This window comes from Lygodium microphyllum, chromosome 12 (assembly GCF_053477565.2).
Source record: "Lygodium microphyllum isolate KBCC chromosome 12, Lygodium_microphyllum_v1.1.10, whole genome shotgun sequence".
NCBI classification, from domain to species: domain Eukaryota; kingdom Viridiplantae; phylum Streptophyta; class Polypodiopsida; order Schizaeales; family Lygodiaceae; genus Lygodium; species Lygodium microphyllum.
Window position 1 is genome coordinate 17,161,158 of NC_141146.1, and position 19,786 is coordinate 17,180,943.

Consider the following 19,786-nt stretch of genomic DNA (forward strand, 5'->3'; position numbering starts at 1 on the left):
AGACCCTTTCTCTTGCACATGACCTAAGGCCTCTTTTGACTCATTTACTGGTTTTTTAAGCACAGTATTTTGACACTTTGGTATAATTGAAAAATACTTGAGATGGACTCCACGAACCATTTGCCAACATAATAATAGACTCTTTTTCTTGCACATGAACCAAGACCCACATGTCTTAAGGGCTTTCAGTAGATTACATTCATTTCGTGCAGGCCATTGTCTATACCACCCCCTCACAAAGTAAGAGAAAGGCAACAGGCTGATCCTACTTTTGACTCATTCACTCATACTCTCAGCAGCATTTCTCAAGTTCTTGTGTGTGGGAAAACCCCCATCACACACAAGCTCTGGTAAATTGATGCAAATACTCAAGATCGACTACACAAACCTCTAACCCATACCTAAGATGTTGTTCCAAATCAAACTAGAACCATGAGAGTTCCAGGGTGCTCATGCAAACTTCCTCGAAAATGTTGCATATTAGTGAATTTTTATCCAGAAATGTATGTAGATTGGAGAAAAGATAGTCATAAACATGGTAAAAGCTAGCCTACAATGTAGAACCATTGAATTGCCTCCAAATGTGTTCATATACACTAAATGCTAGCATCTAAAAAATTGTAGGAGTAAATTGCTGATGCACTTCAGTAGCAACAGTTATGTTATCACAAAGGAATTAGACAGTGCATACTAAAAGCTGGGGGTTGGATGAGGACATTTGTAAAGAAAGCAATTTCAAATCATGGAGGAGAAAGAGGTAGCCATGTTGAAAGTATAATGAGCAAAAAGAGAAAATAAGCACTCAAGAGGACAGAGAGCACATTCGCAGTGCAAGTATGGAGCTTGGACCCACTAGCTACAGCCAAAGCTTGCATTCAAAAGCCTGCCTTCATGAAAACAGACAGTATCACCAACTCATGAAATCAGTTAAGTGCAAAGATATTGGCCAAGCACCCAGCCAATGATGAGCCATTGAAGGTTCCTATGATGAGCCAATGATGAGCCATTGAAGGTCCCTATGCCCAACAAAACACTAAAGGCTCATGGTCCACCCTGAAACTGGATTAGAAACGCTAGTTTCTAAGACCATCTCGCAACTTTACGATGATGAGCCCATGAAGCCAAAACAACAGTTCTGACTTCTCTCGGCCTTGCAAGTTTCTAAAAAACCTGAATCTTCTCCAGCACAAACACAAAGGCCTCCACAACAGCAACTGCCTTTGAAGGCTTCCCATTGTCATCAGTAAAAGCAGTGGAATCTGTTTGTCTGGCTTTATGCTCACTTCCAAGCCATCACGATTCTTGTAGTGCGACTCTTTCCACCACCTTGAAATTGTAAACACAATGGACACAGCATCGCCTCAAAGAGTATGAGACAGCCCATGATGCTCAACCATGAAACAGGCCAATATCCAACACTATCATGTTTTATTGCTCTACCACACCATTCTTTGATGGTGTGTCAACATTGACATGCTCCACTCAAATCCCATGACAAGAACATGTTGAGCTAAAAGATGCACTACAAATGTAAACATTCAGTTAGCTCTTTAAAACGGCCCCAAAACATTAAGTTACCAAACTTTCATAGAGAGAGCTTGTGTCCCATAAACAAAACCCTAAATTGGGAGGATTTTCTTCTATAAATAGAAGGCTTCCCACCACTCAGCCTTCAACCTTGTCTTGCAGATTGTAGGCACCTACATTGAGTGTCCATCCATGTTGTGTTTACTGCAATTCATCCATCACCAGCCAGTCTACAACTAGGCGCCACCCAAACAAACTACATTTTTGCCTTGATCGTATAGTTGCCACGTCATCGGTGCCGAAGTTTCCCTGTCATCTTCACTCTCAACCCTGCATTTTTGGGACAATGAAACCAACCTTCATTTTGGGAAAAGGGTGGTAATTACCTAATTTACACTAATTTCACTAATAATAAAATTCACACAAACTGAAAATGCAACATTACCACTTAATCTTGGACAATGGACAGCTATTTGGCCCAAAACTTGCACCCTTGTAGTATTTCTTTATATTCTATTGCAATCTGGATAAAATACATTGAAATTCCTTCTATCTCCTTTGCTCTCCAATTGCCTCTTGCTGTCACAAATGACCAGCAAGCCCCTAGCTGCAATTGGCCTAGAATGCCATGTTGCAACTATGACAACCTCTCCTCTCTCTCTCTTAGCCTGCACCAAGTTGAAATGCCATGTGCTACCTCCCCCTTGGGCATCAGGCAATGCTTTGCCATCTAGATGCTTGCTCTATTGAACCTAATTGAGCCCAATCCAAAGTTGGCTCTAACTGGAAAGCATCAAGGTAAAGTTGCAACCACTTAGAGTGGTCTACCAGGCCACTCTCTTATATACATTCAACATTCATTGGTGAATAATTCTGAAATTTCACCTAGTGTCTTTTGAAAACTTTACCTCTAATCTTTCTCTCTTTATGTGCCAAAATCTACTCAGGTACCAATATCTCATCTACCTCTGATCGAATTTTAGTAGATACATCCTCTAGCACATCACCATGAAAAGGCCTCAACAAGCACACATGAAAGGTATTGTGTATCCACTAATGTGGGAGCAATTTCAGCCTATAAGCAACATCACTAGTCCTCTCCAACACCTAGAAGGGCCCAAAATATCTCATTCTTAACTTTGGATATAATCTCTCTCTCCCTTTCAACTTTTCAACCTTGCCTTTTCAAAATGCAGCAATACATAATCACCCTATACAAATTTCAAAGTGCATACTTAACCTTATCATAGGCTACATCCATGTTTTCCACATAGGCGATCAGCCTCAAAGATCTTATCCTTCGTATGTAAGATAGGGGGCACTTTCTTGCTACCCTCCAAAATCTCAAATGGAGCCTTGCCAATGAAACTATGCCCTACATTATTATAACCAAACTCTACCAAACTCCTCCCACTATGTCTTATGCTCAAATAAATACCATCTCAAGAGATCTAGCATTGTGGAATTTGCCTCTTCGGACAGGCATCTGTCTCTTGATGGAAGTATTGACCTAAAATTGCATTAGCTTCTTTAAAACAACCCCAAAACATAATTAATGAAAATTATCAAACTTTATTAAAATAAACGGGATCCTAGAGAGTATGTGTGTCCCACATGCAAACCCTAATTTGGGAGGACCCAAGCTTTCTATAAATAGATAGGCTGCCCTTCATTCAATCCAATGATGACCAGCAACTCCCCCCCTTCATTCTTAATGTATAGAGTACAAGCAATTGGACTGTTCTTGAACCCTTTTCTATTCAAATAGCATCTATGTTCCAATACCATGCACAAGGAGCTTGTTGCAAGCCATAAAAAGCCTTATTTAACTTGCAAACCAAGTGCTCTTTGCCTTTAACTACAAACCATGGAGGTTGTGATACACAAACATCCTCATGCAAATCACCATCAAGAAATGTTGTCTTAATGTCCAACCGATGCATTTTTCATCCATGATGGACAACCATAGCAGTAACACATCTAATGGTACTCATGCGGTATGCAAGAACAAAAGTCTCCTTAAAATCTATGCCCTTTTTCTGAGCATATCCTTTGGCAACCAAGTGTTCCTAGTACCTACCATTGGAACTATCAGCCTTGCGTTTGAGTTTAAAAATCCATTTAGTGCTTGCAGAGTCGAAGCGGAAGCAGATAGAGAAAGAGAGCTAAGACGGGCATAGTAATCGAGGAGTTCAATGACTCAAAGCTGAACAGTGTTTGACAGCGATAGAGTGAGAGTAAGTCCTCAGATGATAGGTGTGTACTAGTGTGGTACATACAAAGAATAAAATAATGTATTTATACTTAGGATACGGTACACTTACACCCGTTAGGGTGGGTTCACATGTGTGAAGTAATATACACACGGGAGAGCGCGTAAAGGGCCTTTACACCTAACAACCTCCCACTTAAAAGTCCTAAGCGAAGCTTTAACCAACTCCCACAAGTCTAATGCAATGCTCATGTTGAGCCTTTGCAAGACTTTTAGTGAGAACATCTGCAGGGTTATCATATGATTTAATCTTAGTCAGGGTGACTAGACCATCATTCAAAACCTATCTGATAAAATGATACCAAACATCAATATGTTTGGTACGTGCATGAAACATGGCATTCTTAGCCAAGCATACAACACTCTGGCTTATCACATCTAAGTACAGGTGTTTTGGTGGGCAGCCCAAAATCCTTGACCAAACGACCAAGCCAAATTGCTTCTTTTGAAGCTTTAGTGGCTGAAATATGTTCAACCTCAGTGGTAGAGAGTGCTACTATTTTTTGCAATCTAGAGCACCAAGAAGCCACCCCACCCGTCAAGGTAAAGATATACCCGCTAGTAGACTTGCGAGTATCCAAGTCACCTACCATGTCTGCATCACAATACCCCTACAGATCCAACATACCCTTGCCATTGCAAATACATTTTCTTTGTGTGCCCTTAAGGTACCGTAAGATACATTTCACTGCTTCCCAATGTGCTTTGCCAGGACTTGACATGAACCTGCTCACAACTCCCACCGCCTAAGCAATGTCAGGTCTAGTGGCAACCATAGCATATATGAGTGAACCTCAAGCTGGAGCATAAGAAACACCCTTCATAGTACTAGCTACCTTATCATCTTTTGGGCAATCTACTTTACTAAGCTTAAGATAGGGTGGAAAAGGTACACCAAGTGGCTTAGCATCAACCATAGAAAAACGATCAAGTACTTTGCTGATGTACTTTTCTTGTGAGAGAAATAAGAGTCGTTGCTCTCTATCTCGCGTTACACGCATGCCCAAAATATGATCACAGCTACACCCAAATCCTTCATAGAAAAGGCTAAATTCAGCTGCATTAATCAAGCTTTTATGCTTACCAGCAATAAGCATATCGTCTACATAAAGCACAAGTATAATAAGGCTTCCATCATCAGCCTTCTTAATATATAAGCAGTGATTTGCACTACTCATTTTAAAACCATATGAGAGCATGAAGGCATCAAACTTTTTATACCATTGTCTAGGAGCGTGTTTCAAACCACACAAACTTTTTATACCATTGTCTAGGAGCCTGTTTCAATCCACACATTTGATTTTATAGACCCATTTGTTAGGGATGGCTTTTCTATCCTTGGGCAATGTAACCAAATCCCAAGTATCATTCTGATACAATGACTTCATTTCTTCTTGCATAGCTAGCTCCCACTTTTTCTTTAACTCACATGATAAGGCCTCTTTATACGTAAGAGGCTCACCTTCATCTGTGAGTAAAATGCAATCCAAAAAAGGATCAAATCTTTCTATAGGTCTTCTGACACGTGTAGACATTCTTACCCAATGATCTGTGTTATTAGGTAATGGATCCACATCCATAGGAATGTCAATGACCTCATTATTTGGCTGCTGAACTACATATTCAGGTTCTTGTAATACAATTTCAGCCTGCTGTAATTCATTTTCAACATGCTCATTTTGGTACTTAAGCTGATGTTTAGCCTCCCCTTGCTGTCCATTTTCATCGAGCTCAATGATGATACACTGATTAACATAATCAACATCAAAAGGAGCTGAATTTTCAGCGGTGGCTGATGGCTGCTCTAGTAACTCATCATGCTGAAATTTAACTTTCTTTTTGTCTGAGTCATTAGATGTGACATTTTTCAGCAGCTTTGACTCATTCAATATCACATCTCGACTATGTAGCATCTTTTTTATGCTTTAAATCCAAACTCAATAGCCCATTTCACCTTCATCTCTATAACCCATGCAGATGCCTCTATGAGATTTCATGTCGAGTTTGATTCTGCTATCAACAAGTACATGTACATAGCATTTGCAGCCAAAGACTCTTAAGTGGTCATATGAAGTAGGTTTGCCAGACCAAACCTCTTCAGGGATGCCACTTTCAAGAGCACGATGTGGAGATCGGTTGCAAATATGCATTGCGGTTTTAAGTGCTTCTCCCTAAAACGATTGCAAGAGATTAGCTATGGACAGCATGCACCACCGAATCTTCTCACATAACGTGCGATTCATTCGCTCAACCACATCATTAGAAGATGGTTTGTAAGGAGCTGTAAGCTCTTGTTTAATCCCATTGTCATCAAAAAACTTATTGAATTCTTTAGATACATACTCTCCCCCATTATCTCTTCTTATGCATTTTCACTTTAAGCCTTTTTGAGTATTAACCAATGCATAAAACCTTTTAAAAGCATCCAATGCCTCACTTTTTTGCTTAAGCAAGTAGGCCCATAGCTTCCTAGAATGGTCATCAATAAAAGACATAAAATAATGGAAACCACTATGAGTTTTTATTGGTATGGTGCAAACATCAGAATGGACTAAATCCAAGATACATGCCTTCCTAGAGGCTCCATGAGAGTAGGGACTCTTTATATATTTACCAAAAACACAATCATCACAAAAGTCAAGCTTTGAGCTTTTCACATCAACTCTTCCAAGTGAAGACAGTGCCTGCAAATCCTTTTGGCTCATATGTCCAAGACGTTTGTGCCATAACTCCATGTGTGACTGTACTTCAGCAATTGCAACAAACTTTCCAAGAAGTGCCTTGCAATAGAGATAATAAAGAGTCCCCTTTTTACCACCTCTAGTGACTAGCATAGATCCTTTCTGTATTTTCAGCATACCACCACCAAAAGTAGTGAAGCAACCTTTACTGTCTAGCTGCCCAACAGAAAGCAAGCTTTTCTCGATGCTAGGAACATACCTAAGATCATAAAGAATCAATTCTTGACCATTTTCTAGAGCCAGGTGTATGGTGCCCATTCCTTCAATATCACGTGCATGATTGTTGCCAAGGTAGACTTTTCCAAGATTACCTTCTGCATGAGTAGAAAAACACTGCAAAGATGGAGTTACATAAAAAGAAGCACCGCTATCAACAATCTACGATTGTGACAAACCATCATGAGCTAACAACAAGGCATCTATCACATCTGTTTTAGTGATATACATATCCTCCACTGTCATAGCAAGCGGATCTAAAGATGCAACCAGAAAATTAGCATATTTATCATCTTCTATTTCCTCAATAACAACACTAGATACCACATTTGCTTTTTCTATCTCTTTAGGGGTAGAGTTGTCATCCTCATCATTCTTTTTGCCTTTTGCACTAGCCTGCTTCTTACATTCTTGTTCCTTTTTAAAGTACCTACAATCGGGCTTTTTATGCCCTTTGCGACCACATTGATAAGAAGTTGCATCTTGCTGTTTTTCCTTGCTTTTGCTGCGACTTTTGTTTTTATTTGCAGCATTATACCTTTTTTCAGATCTTCCTCTTACATAGTAGGCTGATCCACTGTTTTTTCCACTTGCCTTGCGTCCAATCTCTTCATTCAGAATAGAACCACACACACTATCAAATGTCAAGTTGGGGTTATTGCTCAATGACACAACCAATGCTTCCCATGAATCGGGCAAGGTCATGAGCAAGAAGATAGCCCTCAATTTAGGATCAAAAGCTGGCAAACCTGCATCCTGTAACTGACTCAAAATACCAGTGAAAGCATTCAAATGCTCTAAGGCAGGTTTGAACTCATCAAGCTTCAAGTTGACCAACTTCTGCATGAGATGTACCTGATTGACTAGAGTTGTATTCTCATAAGTAGCCTTAAGTTTCTCCCAAACTACATAGGCTATCAAGCCTCTTTATATCAACCAAGATATCATCTGTGATGGCCATTTTAATGTAAGTAATGGCCTTTTTATTCATTTTAGCCGAATCCTCATCTGACAAAGCAATGGGCTTATGTTCTTCTAAAGCCAACCATCTTCAACAATACACAACTGTAATAAAGGGCTGAATGCTTTCAGCCAATAGCAAGGTTTCTAAATGTAACAGCAAGTACACACTTTGTGCTTCCAAAGTGTCCAAGAAGCAGATGTTTAGCTGCAAATTTCAGTCTCAAGTACTGATTACAGCATATGCACGAATCAAATCTGATACATTTGCATTAAGAATAGCTCCTACTTCAATAGTACATCACCAAAATTCCCAAATGCTATATTTACCACTATTTCACTGCATAACGAGTATTCAACAATACATATACCAAGAGAAGCTACCCTTTTTCAACATTTGAAGCATCCAAAGCTCTAAAGACTCCCACTCAGCAGTGAATCTGTTGCAAATTTCATTGTCCAGTCTCAAAACAACTCAAAAAATACATCACCAATGTGAAAAGCCCCAAAATTTCTGCAGTGAATCTGCTCCAATTGCATAAATACATCTTCCCAAGCATCAAGTGCGGACTACTGTTGCAGAAATTTCATGATTTCTGCAAAAACCCCAAATTTCAAGGTCCAACAATGCACAATTTCCAAGAAATTGGCTTATCCAAGCAAAAATTTCACTTGCATTTGAGAATCCCCAAAAAATTTCTGAGGCCTGTGCACTCAATGTCTGCAATTTATGGTCTAGAGGTCACTGCAATGTGTGTTAGGCACCAAATTTGGGAAAAGCCCCAAATTTTAAGAGAGAAATTTGCACAAATTTGCACTTTGTGCTTATATGTGTGAACACCCGGTGGAGAGGGGAAAATAAGGTGAAGTAAATTAAGGAAAAATGAGCCGTTGACCTTCTGCCCGTCGTTCATGCGGCTGATTACCCTATCGCCCATCACCAAGCAGCCTTCCGTATCGTTGCACGCCTCTAGTCCCATCGTGCAGAGGTTGCCTCCACCCCCGTCATGCAGCAGCGTCGCGCAATAGTCACCTGTCAGTTGTCAGTCCGTCTGACGCCCGTTATGCCTGCACTTGACCAGTCTCCTGAACCGTTCAATTGTTGACGCCTGTACCCGACCAATCGCCTGCCTGGCTTGCTCGTCTACTTCTCAACGGCACAAACCAATTGCTTGCTTGCGTGAGCCATTGGCTCTGATACCAATTTGCAAAGTCGAAGCGGAAGCAGATAGAGAAAGAGAACTGAGAGCAGATACAATAATCGAGGAGTTCAATGACTCGGAGCTAAATAGTGTTTGACAGTAATAGAGTCAGAGTAAGTCGTCAGATAGGTGTGTACCAGTGTGGTATACACAAAGAATAAAAGAATGTATTTATACTTAGGATACGGTACACTTATACCCGCTAGGGCGGGTTCACATGTGTGAAGTAATATATACACGAGAGAGGGCGTAAAGGGCCTTTACACCCAACAGTGCCAATAGCCTTCTTGCTAGGTGGCAACTCAACAATCACCCAAGTACCATGAGTGGCAATGGAGTCCAACTCCTCTTCCATGGCCTGCAACCAATGTACGTCCTACAGCCCGTCATCGATTGAAGTAGGCTCATCCTCATCCAAAAGTGAGCTCATAAATGCATGCTCATCAAGAAGAGCATCTACTTCTAAGTTTTCCACAAAATGTATCCCCCTCCCCCACCCCCAAACCCCCCCCCCCTCCCCCCACGCATTATGAGCAACCTACCTAGCACCCTTTCTAGTGCATTGAGGCAAAGGAGAATCAGTTTTACTCTCCTTGAGAGTGTGTAACAGCCATCTAGGAACTGTTTTAACTACATTTACAGCAACCCTTTCTTGTTCAACTACTTCGTCCAATAATAGAGGCAAAACATGATCAACCAGGGGCTGATCTAGGGCAGGTGGAGCGGCAACGTCTTGCCGTAATACATCTGTTTCCGCATTTACAACATGCACAGATCCCAATGCAAGTGGCAAAAGACCCTCAAAGACATCACCATTCTCATAGGTGGCTAGCAGTTCAAACTGGGCATGGGAATAGACTACATTTTCAACAAAAATAACATCTTTGTTGACAAAACTCTTTTGAATGTGAGAACCATACAAACAATAGCCTTTGCTCTCTAAATTGTATCCAACAAAAATACATTTTAACTTTTAAGTGTGTTATCATCTAGCTTTCCATGAAGCTCTCTAGGCACATGAGCATATGCTATACATACAAACACATAAAAGTAATCAACCTTTGGTTCCCTATCATGCCATGCCTCAAAAGGAGCGATCGTCTTAAGTGCCTTAGTCAAAGCCCAATTAATGACATGATTTGCACATTGTAGATCATCAAGCCAAAACTTATGTGGCAACTCTTTGCTCTTTGGCATATATTTGGTCATCTCCATGAGTGTATGATTCTTTCCTTTGGCCACTCCATTCTGTTGAGGTGTCATCCTCACAATGGCCTGATATGTAAAGCCATGCTCAAGCGAGAATATCTCAAATGCATGATACATGTACTCACCCTCTTGATCCGTGGATAGGGTTGGAACCATGAAACCAACCTTCCTTCCCTAGATGGGTGGTAATAACCTAATTTTAACTTATGTTACAGCAAGCAAATAATTCATGAAATGATGAAGCACAATCATTTACCCAACAATCTTGGACATTGGACACCCTGTTGGCCCCAAAACTAGCGCCTCTTTTAGTATTTCCTTATTTTTAATTGCAATTGAATTCAAATACAATGGGTTTCCTTCAATCCCCTTTGCAATCCAAAAGCCCCTTGCTCTCAATAATGACCAACAAGTCTTCAAATTGATTTGCCCCATGATTTGCTCGAGCAATTGGCCTTTATGTTGGTTGGTCCCTCTCTTGAATCTTTCTGAGAACTCATTCTCAATCCTAAAATTTCATTTGAGGCTTCAATGTCCTAGCATACTTCCCAAGGTTGCTATCAAACCCTAATTTCTGCAATATATTAGGGTCTACAATAGAGAAAAATACAATTTCTCAACCTCAAAGCATTAGAATGCTGAGATCTTCAGAGCAAGGCTCTGAAATGGCTTGGAATGAGAGAGAATGTTAAATACAGAGAAAATTTAAACTTGCACCACAAGAAAATGGAAGAAATCCACTGCTATCCTATCTAGACAGCCATGAGAGCTCTCTCCATTGATGGAACACACCAAATATAATGTTTGTTTGGTCCAAATAACCCTCAAACTACTATCACCTATTGTTGTAGTCTCTTCAGGGAATGTCACTAGCTCCAAAGGGTCTCTTGTTGGCTGAAAATGGCTGTCACTTGTTGTAGCAACTATGCCAACATTCTCTCTGTCTCTCTCACCTTGCACAAGGCTGAAATGACCCTCTCTCACTCCCCTTCAACCTCAAAAACGTCTTTCCTACTTGCATGGTCAAGTTTTGCCAATTGACAAACTTATAATCCCATTTTACAGCATTATTTGCATTATTAAAGTAATTTTCAGCTTTAAATTTTAAAAACTAATATTAATAATTATTTAATAGCCCAAAAATTTAATCTAACCGACCAACAATTAAATTGGCTAGGCCAATTCATCTCTCAAGTGCTCCTGAGTCTTCTATTGCCCCTGGATTGGCATTAAATACCATTAAATGCCAAACCCCTAGTGTTACCACAACTGACACTTATGGTGAATAAAATGTCTTAGACCAATTTTTGGCATCAAATACCACCCAGTATTTGTGCAACGTTACTTAAGACAACTTTTGCCTTTTACATCCACTGATTTCCTAAAGTTCTTGGCTCGTAAATATGAAATAATCCCAATTACACTTCACATGCAACACATACTTAAACATTTGATTAAAAATTAATATGAATGTTACGTAAAGGTATCAAAATTTCACATCCTCGTGAAAGTAGCGTTTGTACCTCCAAACTTGTTTTTGCTTCCAATTTTGCAACCAAGTTTTTGAAGTGCATAAATATATCTAACTTTGCTTTGAGATCATACACCCATGTGTAGCAAGAATAAACACCTATAAATGTGACAAAATACAAATGACCATTGAATGCTCTCATTCGATGGGACCACACACAACAAAGTGTATAAGCTGCATTTTCCAGATAGCACACATTGCACCATCGTTCTTAAAAGCAAAGCAATGCATTTTCCTAAGTATACACCCCTCACATGCATGGGGAGATAGAGTATCAACAAAAGGCAAAGCATCCACCCTCTAACAATGTTGAAGTATAATCATACTATCAAAAGCTCAATTAACCATAGAGAGCAAGCCAAAGCTCCACATTCTACATAGCGGGAGTAAGTGTATGGATTTGTCAAAGCATGACGATATCTCTTCTCATAAGTGCATGACGATGTCTCTTCTCATAAGTATCCAACAAAAAGAGACCTTCGCACAAAGTCCCTAACAACCGAAGAGCATAATCGACCTCTCTATCTTTGACAATGCATTTGTCATCTTCAAAGATGACTTGCAAACCTTGCTTATTGAAAGCTGAAATTAAAAGAAGGTTACATCAATAAGCTGAAAATGTCCCATTGGTAACAATGATCGCAATTGTACCAACGCCACAAACATCAAAGCTAGAGTTGTTTGCACAAAAAACTCTCTTCCCCGCAAGGGCTCATTGCATGGATGTAAACAAACACTTCTGTGAAGGGTTGGACATGGATGTCCCACTATCAAAATACCATGTATACTGCCTTTCAACAGCATTAAATGCTTAATCAGCCACAGTCATGTCATAACTTGAAGTTAGAAATGCATCGTCCTTCTCAACCAAGCTGGCTGTAGCATCACCATCTAAAGACTGAGTGGCTAATGTTTCATGGAGTCATGGATAGCCAATCCAGATTCCTTCTTCTCCTTTGTTAACCTCTTTCGGCATTTGGCCGAGCTTTTTGTGAAAGTGTCCTTTTCCCTTTGTTCGAATCTTGGGCAACCTTGCTAAATGGCTGTCCCACATCAGCCTTAGGCTGATTTTTCACATATTGCTTACCTTTGCCTTTGCTTTATACCTAGAGAGCATAACTACATCACTTGATCTCATAGCCACATTCTTTTGAGTCTGTTCCTCATGTAACAAGGATTAGAAGGGAACTTTTCGATGGGTAAGAGAGCCATGTTCGAATGTAGAGAAATAGAAAATAAGATGAGATTAACTCTGCGAATGCGAGGGACTATTGTGTCCCCCTCAAATACAAGTTCAATGAAGTGTAAAAACCAAGATAAAACTCTGCAAGAGAATTTAGGGTAATGTTGACCATCTCCTCATTGGTCATCACCTCATCAATATTCAGCAACTGCTCTCTCAAGACCTGAATGTAAGTAAGGTGATTTGTCATGCCATCACCCTCATCCATGTGTGCATTTGCCAATTCTCTTCTCAAGTAAGAGGTTATGGCCTCACTTCGCGCTGCAAACATCTGCTCAAGGATATCCCAAGCTACCCTCGAGGACTTGCAAGACTGAATATAAGGTAGTATTGCTCTCTTAACTGAAAGACGAATCAAAGATAAATCGTATGCATCTTTAGAGCCCCATTTTCTTTGTTCTTCAACATAGTTGCTTGGAGACCGCGAAATAGAAACGCATTTTGGAGTCGCGAAATGGAGTTTTGGCCTTAGGCTGAAAAGGCGAAACGGATTTTACATCTATTTCTAGGAATATTGTAATATTAGACGTATATAAATAGGTAATGCCATTTATATGTTTAACATCTATACCAAACTACTTAAATTCCTCAACAATATAGAGTATACATGTAACTTTAGAAGAGATTTTGCAATTCTATGCAGAGTCGGATTCCCATGCATGAGTAGCATAATTTCCCATGTGGGAAAAGCTGTTCCGGACCAGGTTAATTTTTTGCCATTCCATACTTAACTTTTTGTCTTCATTCAAAATTTGAGGCAAATTTTCACCATTCCATACTTGAAATTGTGGTTGTGATGCTTTGCAGTTTGATCTTTTGTGACTCCAAATTAATGATTTCAAGTTCTAAGTTTGAAGGTAAAGAATATGTACACTCTTTTATTTTTCTTGGGTTTTTCTCTCATATAGTTAGGGCCACATAGGCTTCATCCCAAGGGGCTGAAATGTACTCCACTCATATTTCCATACTGTATGTTTTTGCCATATGGAAACATATGAAAAAAAACTATTGTTCTATGTACATAAAATAGTGCACACACATGGTAGGTGTCAATCAAGTTGCAAGTGAAACCATTTTTGCAAGTTGGCCAAGAACAAGGTAGCTGGTTGACCAGAATTTGGGCCTATTCTTCCTGGTTTGCATGGGCAGCACTCATTGTAGAAGTGACCCCTGTCCTAAGGCAGGAAAATTCCTTCTGTTAGTTAAAAGTAAAGTGCACAATAAACTAGAGAAGAGAGGAAATAGTATATACTCCATGCTGGCCACTCAAAGTGACAACCATTGTGTATACATAGCCAAAAGGCTATCGAAGAGAGGGAGGAGGAAATAGCCATTATGGGAGACAATACCTTCAATAACTACCATCATCATGCTCCACCAACATGGGCCCAACATCCAAGAAGAAAGGCAGGCCTACAGCACTCCACAGCAAGTTGTGATGTATCCTACATCCTGTCTCAATGACCACTGGATGTACAAATGACTTGCATCCGACAGACATATATGGTGATGTCAGATGAACAACCAATCGCAACAACAGTTCAAATATGCCAATCAATAGGGCAGGCCAAAAGGTCCCACCTTGGAGATGGAGTAGATATGCTCCATGCGGCCTATCATGTGGGAACCCAAGAATACAAGCTGCAAAAATTCTATATGATATAGCCAGAAGCATGTTCTCATGAGTCATAACCAAGTGCAGGAACCATGGGCAAGCCAAGCCAGATACATGAGTAGCACATTATTGTCAATACCCACTCAGTTGTTATGTTCCACCAATTATCGAACATTGATGCAAAAATCATATATATTTTTTGGCCTATTCATTTGCAAGGACTAAGATGATGCTTACACAACCATTCAGGGGATAGATATGGACTCCACGACAAACCTGAGGCCTATCTTACCAATGCCTTGTCACTATAATGTAGTAAAAGGACAAACCTGAATAGCTAACTGTATATTGAGGAGTTTCCAAAACTGGTGATTCTGAATGATTTTCCCAAATCCTCGCTGTAAATGCTTTCTCTGTAATAAAAGGTACGGCGGCCTCTCTGGTCCACTTAACCATATGAGATATGTATTCAAAATCATTTTTGACAATCTGCCAGAATTTTGATCCCATTGAAACTGCTGAAGCCACACCTGGTTCACTCTTGGGTAAATCAACAGCAGGATCAGCCTGCAAAGAAGGCCCTTTCCATGATGTTTCTGGGAATGTGCCTTGACCTTCCACGTCACAAATACTCCCACCTGTTGCCAAAGCTTCTACATGTTCCCTGTCAAAGCCAGAGTTTGAACGTAACACTACAGGGTTGCCTTTTAGTTCATCAGCAGCACTGGCTTCTCCTAGTTGCCTACTGCTCACTTGATAGTCAGACATTATCCATGGTTCAGTCTTCTCAAATGAAGCTTTATCTGCATCCTTCCTTTGATTGGACCACAAATCTGCAGATGTAGTTGAAGTGTCTTCTTGAACGGTTGATTGGCATTGGTACCAATGCCTACCCTCTCCATTTGCTGTGCTGTGATAGTGATCATCGGACCTTGAGCTGGCTATTGAAGAACAAAATCTGCACTGGGCAAATTGTGCAGATATTTTCTTGTTTAACTGACCTTCTCCCTTGCGTGCTTCCACAGATGCCCCTGCTTTCATTGTGGGATGTCCCCCTATCAAAGTGTAAAACCCTCAGGTACAGCCCCTCAAAACATTGAGAAAAAGGAAAGAGTAGCAGCATACCCAGGCTCTTTGAAATCGATCCCTGCTTAGACCAGGATGAAGTGGAATCCTGAAATTCCAGCAAAAATAAGAAATGGCTACAGTTGGTAGCAGCAAATGCAGAGAAAAGCGTGTAATCATATTTGGCAAGGCACATAAGCCTCACAAAATTAGAATTGCAATATACACACAATAAATTTTTGACATTCTCCAATGTGGGACAGACAAGGGCTCTTTTTCACTTGTTTTTCGCTTTAGTGATCAACATCATAGAGCTCCTGCAATGGAGGCATCGCATATCTAGCTGGGTGCAGTGCTGCCCACAACCATACCTAGCTAGGTATGCGGAAGTTTCTGGCGTTCTCCAATGTGGGAAAAACGGCTCTTCTCCCCTGTTTTGCCCTGCTATAGTGTTCAACATCATGAGCTTTTGCTCAAGAGGCGCCGCATACCTGGCTAAGAGCAGTTGGGGACAGGTGACCAGTCCCGTGCCGAGGATAGTACCTAGCCAAGTATGCAGTGCTCGGGTGGCCAGGTATGCAGTGCCTCCTGAGCAGAAGCTCACGATGTTGTCATAATTCAGAATGTGGAAATTTGTCTAAACTTCTTGTGACAGAACTTTGCATTGGTGGGGAGCATACACGCATTCAGAACAATGCGCTAGATGGAACGGCTCAATTTTCAAACCCTCAGCAGAAGAAGGCTTGACAAACGAATGGGAAGTCTTACCTGGAAGCCGAAATGCTGGAGAGACGAATGGTGATGGAAAGTCGGTAATTGCTGGAAAGAGGACTGACGATGGAACGTCGGCTCCTGCTGTAGCCATGGCTGGCGGGAGGAGGAAATCATTGTATGTGAGCCTGCGGCTCGCTGTTCCTCTCGGGTTCTTTCACACGAGCATGGCCTCTGAGTCAGTCAGCGCTCTCTCTCTCTCTCTCTCTGTGTCGATTATGATTGTGCTGGTTGATGGACCCTTTGTCCGTCTGACGTGGCTCGCCTGCGACCACCAATCAAAAAAATGATCCTACGTATTACTTAAAATGCAATAAAAGGGGGGAAGCTTGAGTATAATGATAATAATAATAAGGTTTAATTAATAAGTAGGCACTCTGCCCGTACACGTGCTGCAACTCTTGTGTGTCGTATTTGGGTTTTCTGTTTTTCCTCTCTCCTCTCCTTTTCGTGTGTGCTTTCTCTCTCCCCCCTTTCTTTTTTCTCTCTCTTTGTCATTTCTTTTTCTTCTTCTTCTTCTTGTTTTACTTCTCTCCTTTTGCAAAATTTAGAGGAGGAGTCTAATTTGACCCTTGAAATATACAAAACATGGCAAGATAAGGATTCTGATTTTGGTGTGATTTGAAGTATAGAAAGATTGAATTTTTTTTCTCCTTGTCGAGATAAAACAATAGAAAATATGTACATACGCCTGCTCAACTTTTTGTGTGTGTGTGCGTGCCTAAAGTGAATATATTGGGGGAACAACACCTGTATGTTTTCGCTATCAATATTTTCATGTGCCATTATTCCTATGTGATTGGGTCGATCCAGAGAGAGAAAAGATGAGCTATTCTATTGATGTGTATCTGTGTGTGTGTGTGTGTGTGTGTGTGTGTGTGAGAGAGAGAGAGAGAGAGTGTGTGTGTGTGTGTGTGTGTGTTTCAGTGTGTTTGGTAGTTGTTGTTCCTATGTTGTTGGGTTAGCGCACACACACATACACACAAAACGCAGAGTTATTCTATGGATGTGAGAGAGAGAGAGAGAGAGAGAGAGAGGGTATTTTTAAGGAGAGATTTGTGTTGTTTTTTTCAATAATATATATTAATTATTTTTCTTTTAGAATAATGCATGCATTTTATAGACAATCGTTAATACAATGTGAGTTTTTTAATTATGCATTAATAATTTGATTATTTCATTTAATATTTATTATTATTTTATTTTCTTTTAGTATTTAAAAATAAATATTAAGTTAATTAGATGTTATGGTTTTTAATTATATTTTCTTTACAAATATTAAAGTTAGCATTTTTTGTACATCAAATATTATTTTTATAAATGTTAAATTTTGATTATTATGTTAATTCATTGCATCAAATATTGTATTTATTTAGTGAACTTAAATATTATATCATATAATAATTTTAATATTTTTATATTAATAATTATTTATTTACATACTTAAGTTTTGATTGTCTTTATTAGAAATTGTATTGACAATATATTAGGTATTTGTTATGCTACATGTTTTTTAATTAATCTCTTTATATTTTGTATTATTTTGATTAAATATAATATATTTTAAAATTAAACTCATATGAATTATAACTTTTAATTTTATCATTTTTAATATAATATCGTATATTAAATAATTATATATAAATATAAATGTGTTTATTATATCTTGATTTTTTATCATAAAATTTTTTGGTGGTAGATATTTTAAAATATTAGTGTTGTTGATATCAAATATTTTTGGAGAGTAAATTATTTTTAAGATGGATAAAAAAATATTAATGAAATTTAAAGTTTTTTCTTGTATATATGTAAGTTTTTAGATAAATGTATGTGTGCATATTTCTTGTAATGTGCATGTATATAAGTTTGTTTAAATAGTGTGTTTTTGTATGTTAAATATTTTATAAATTGAGAGTATTATATTATTACATATTATGTTTTCGCTTTTGTGTGTGTGTGATGATTGTAAACATGTGTTATGTTTATATTTGTGTTGGGTAAGAGTGAGTGAGTGAGTGATATTATTAATGATTGCTTTTGTGTGTGTGTGTGTGTGTGAGAGATGATTGTAAACATGTGTTGTGTTTATATTTGTGTTGGGTGAGAGTGAGTGATATTATTAATGATTGGTTTTGTGTGTGTGTGAGAGAGAGAGAGGGAGAGAGAGATGATTGTAAACATGTGTTATGTTTATATTTGTGTTAGGTGAGAGTGAGTGAGTGATATTATTAATAATTAGGATTTTTCAATGAGTTTTAATTGAGAGTATTATATTACTATAGGCTACTATTATTTAGTAAATGTAATATTTGTATAGGATTAATACTTGAGAAGTATTAATTTCTTTGTAATATTGGTAATATTTTTATTATTTACTGTGCATAATTCGTGCCTAAGATTTACTGTGCATAATTTCATGTGAAAATGATAATATTTTTATTATTTGTTATTAATTTTAAAACATTATCAATTAGTAATATTCTTTCTCTCTCTCTCCCCCTCCCTAAAGACATTTCTGGAATCAAAAAATAATGAAGCCATATTTTTGTATATGAAAATCACATTTCAATAGCAAATCGTTAGAAAGACAAGGATTCGTTTTTCTCTTGGTACTATATGTCATCATGTAATTTTGATGCATCCTTTCAATATTGAGTTATACTTATTTTATCAACTTTTCATGTTAAATATTGCTTGTATATATCACTATTATATTTATAAATAAATAAAAATTATTAAATAATTAAACTATATATATGAGAAAAAAATTATATACTCAATCATAGTAAGGGTTGTAGTAAATTTTGCTAAGATTTATATTTAAATCGGTAACTATTTTATGTGTTATGTTGAATTCAAATTATATGTGTGTGTATGCTAATAATAAATCATAGTGAAAATATAATTAATTTTTATATTTAAAAATAATTATAAATTATAATAAATAAATCATGTTTTAAACTATATTATTTTGTTTGAACTACAAGAGTGATATTTTAGAGAGAAAATTCAATATTTGTCTAATTATCTAAATCTGTAAGCAAAACATAAATGACATTTCTTCATGTCTCTCTCAATCCAATCTTTTTAATGTTTTATTCAATACAAATTCATTGATATTATGTATATGCACATTATTGCTAGTTACTTTCATCATTTTCATAATTGGTATGCTTATTTAAATTATATATAATTTTATATCTAATAGCTTCAGTAACAATTTTTTTTGTAGTCGATTGTACATTGACTCCATTTATGATAAATATTTTTTGGAAAAATAAAATTAATTAACATAAGTGATAAAAAATAATTATTCAATTATATATTATTTTATTGAATATAATAAAGAGTAAAAATCATGTATTTTATTTATTTAATATTTTTATTTTATATGTATTTATTTTAAAAAATACATAATGATTCAATACAATGTA

At 38.1% G+C, this 19,786-nt stretch overlaps 1 protein-coding gene across 3 annotated transcripts in view; it reads right to left on the reverse strand.

The window, feature by feature from the left end:
* Positions 1 to 16,570, reverse strand: part of ATATH8 (Protein kinase superfamily protein) — a 173,563-nt gene extending 156,993 nt beyond the window's left edge. The window contains exons 1-3 of one of the 3 annotated variants that reach the window (XM_087689212.1): positions 16,350 to 16,569; positions 15,642 to 15,690; positions 14,846 to 15,547 (exon numbers count right to left, since the gene is read on the reverse strand). In XM_087689212.1, coding sequence (XP_087545338.1) covers positions 14,846 to 15,547; positions 15,642 to 15,690; positions 16,350 to 16,469 — 871 coding nt within the window. In that variant the 5' untranslated portion in view covers positions 16,470 to 16,569. Of the gene's footprint in view, positions 1 to 14,845; positions 15,572 to 15,641; positions 15,691 to 16,349 lie in introns of all 3 variants that reach the window. The other 2 variants (XM_087689211.1, XM_087689213.1) reach the window with 2 other exon arrangements.
* Positions 16,571 to 19,786: the final 3,216 nt, after the last annotated feature.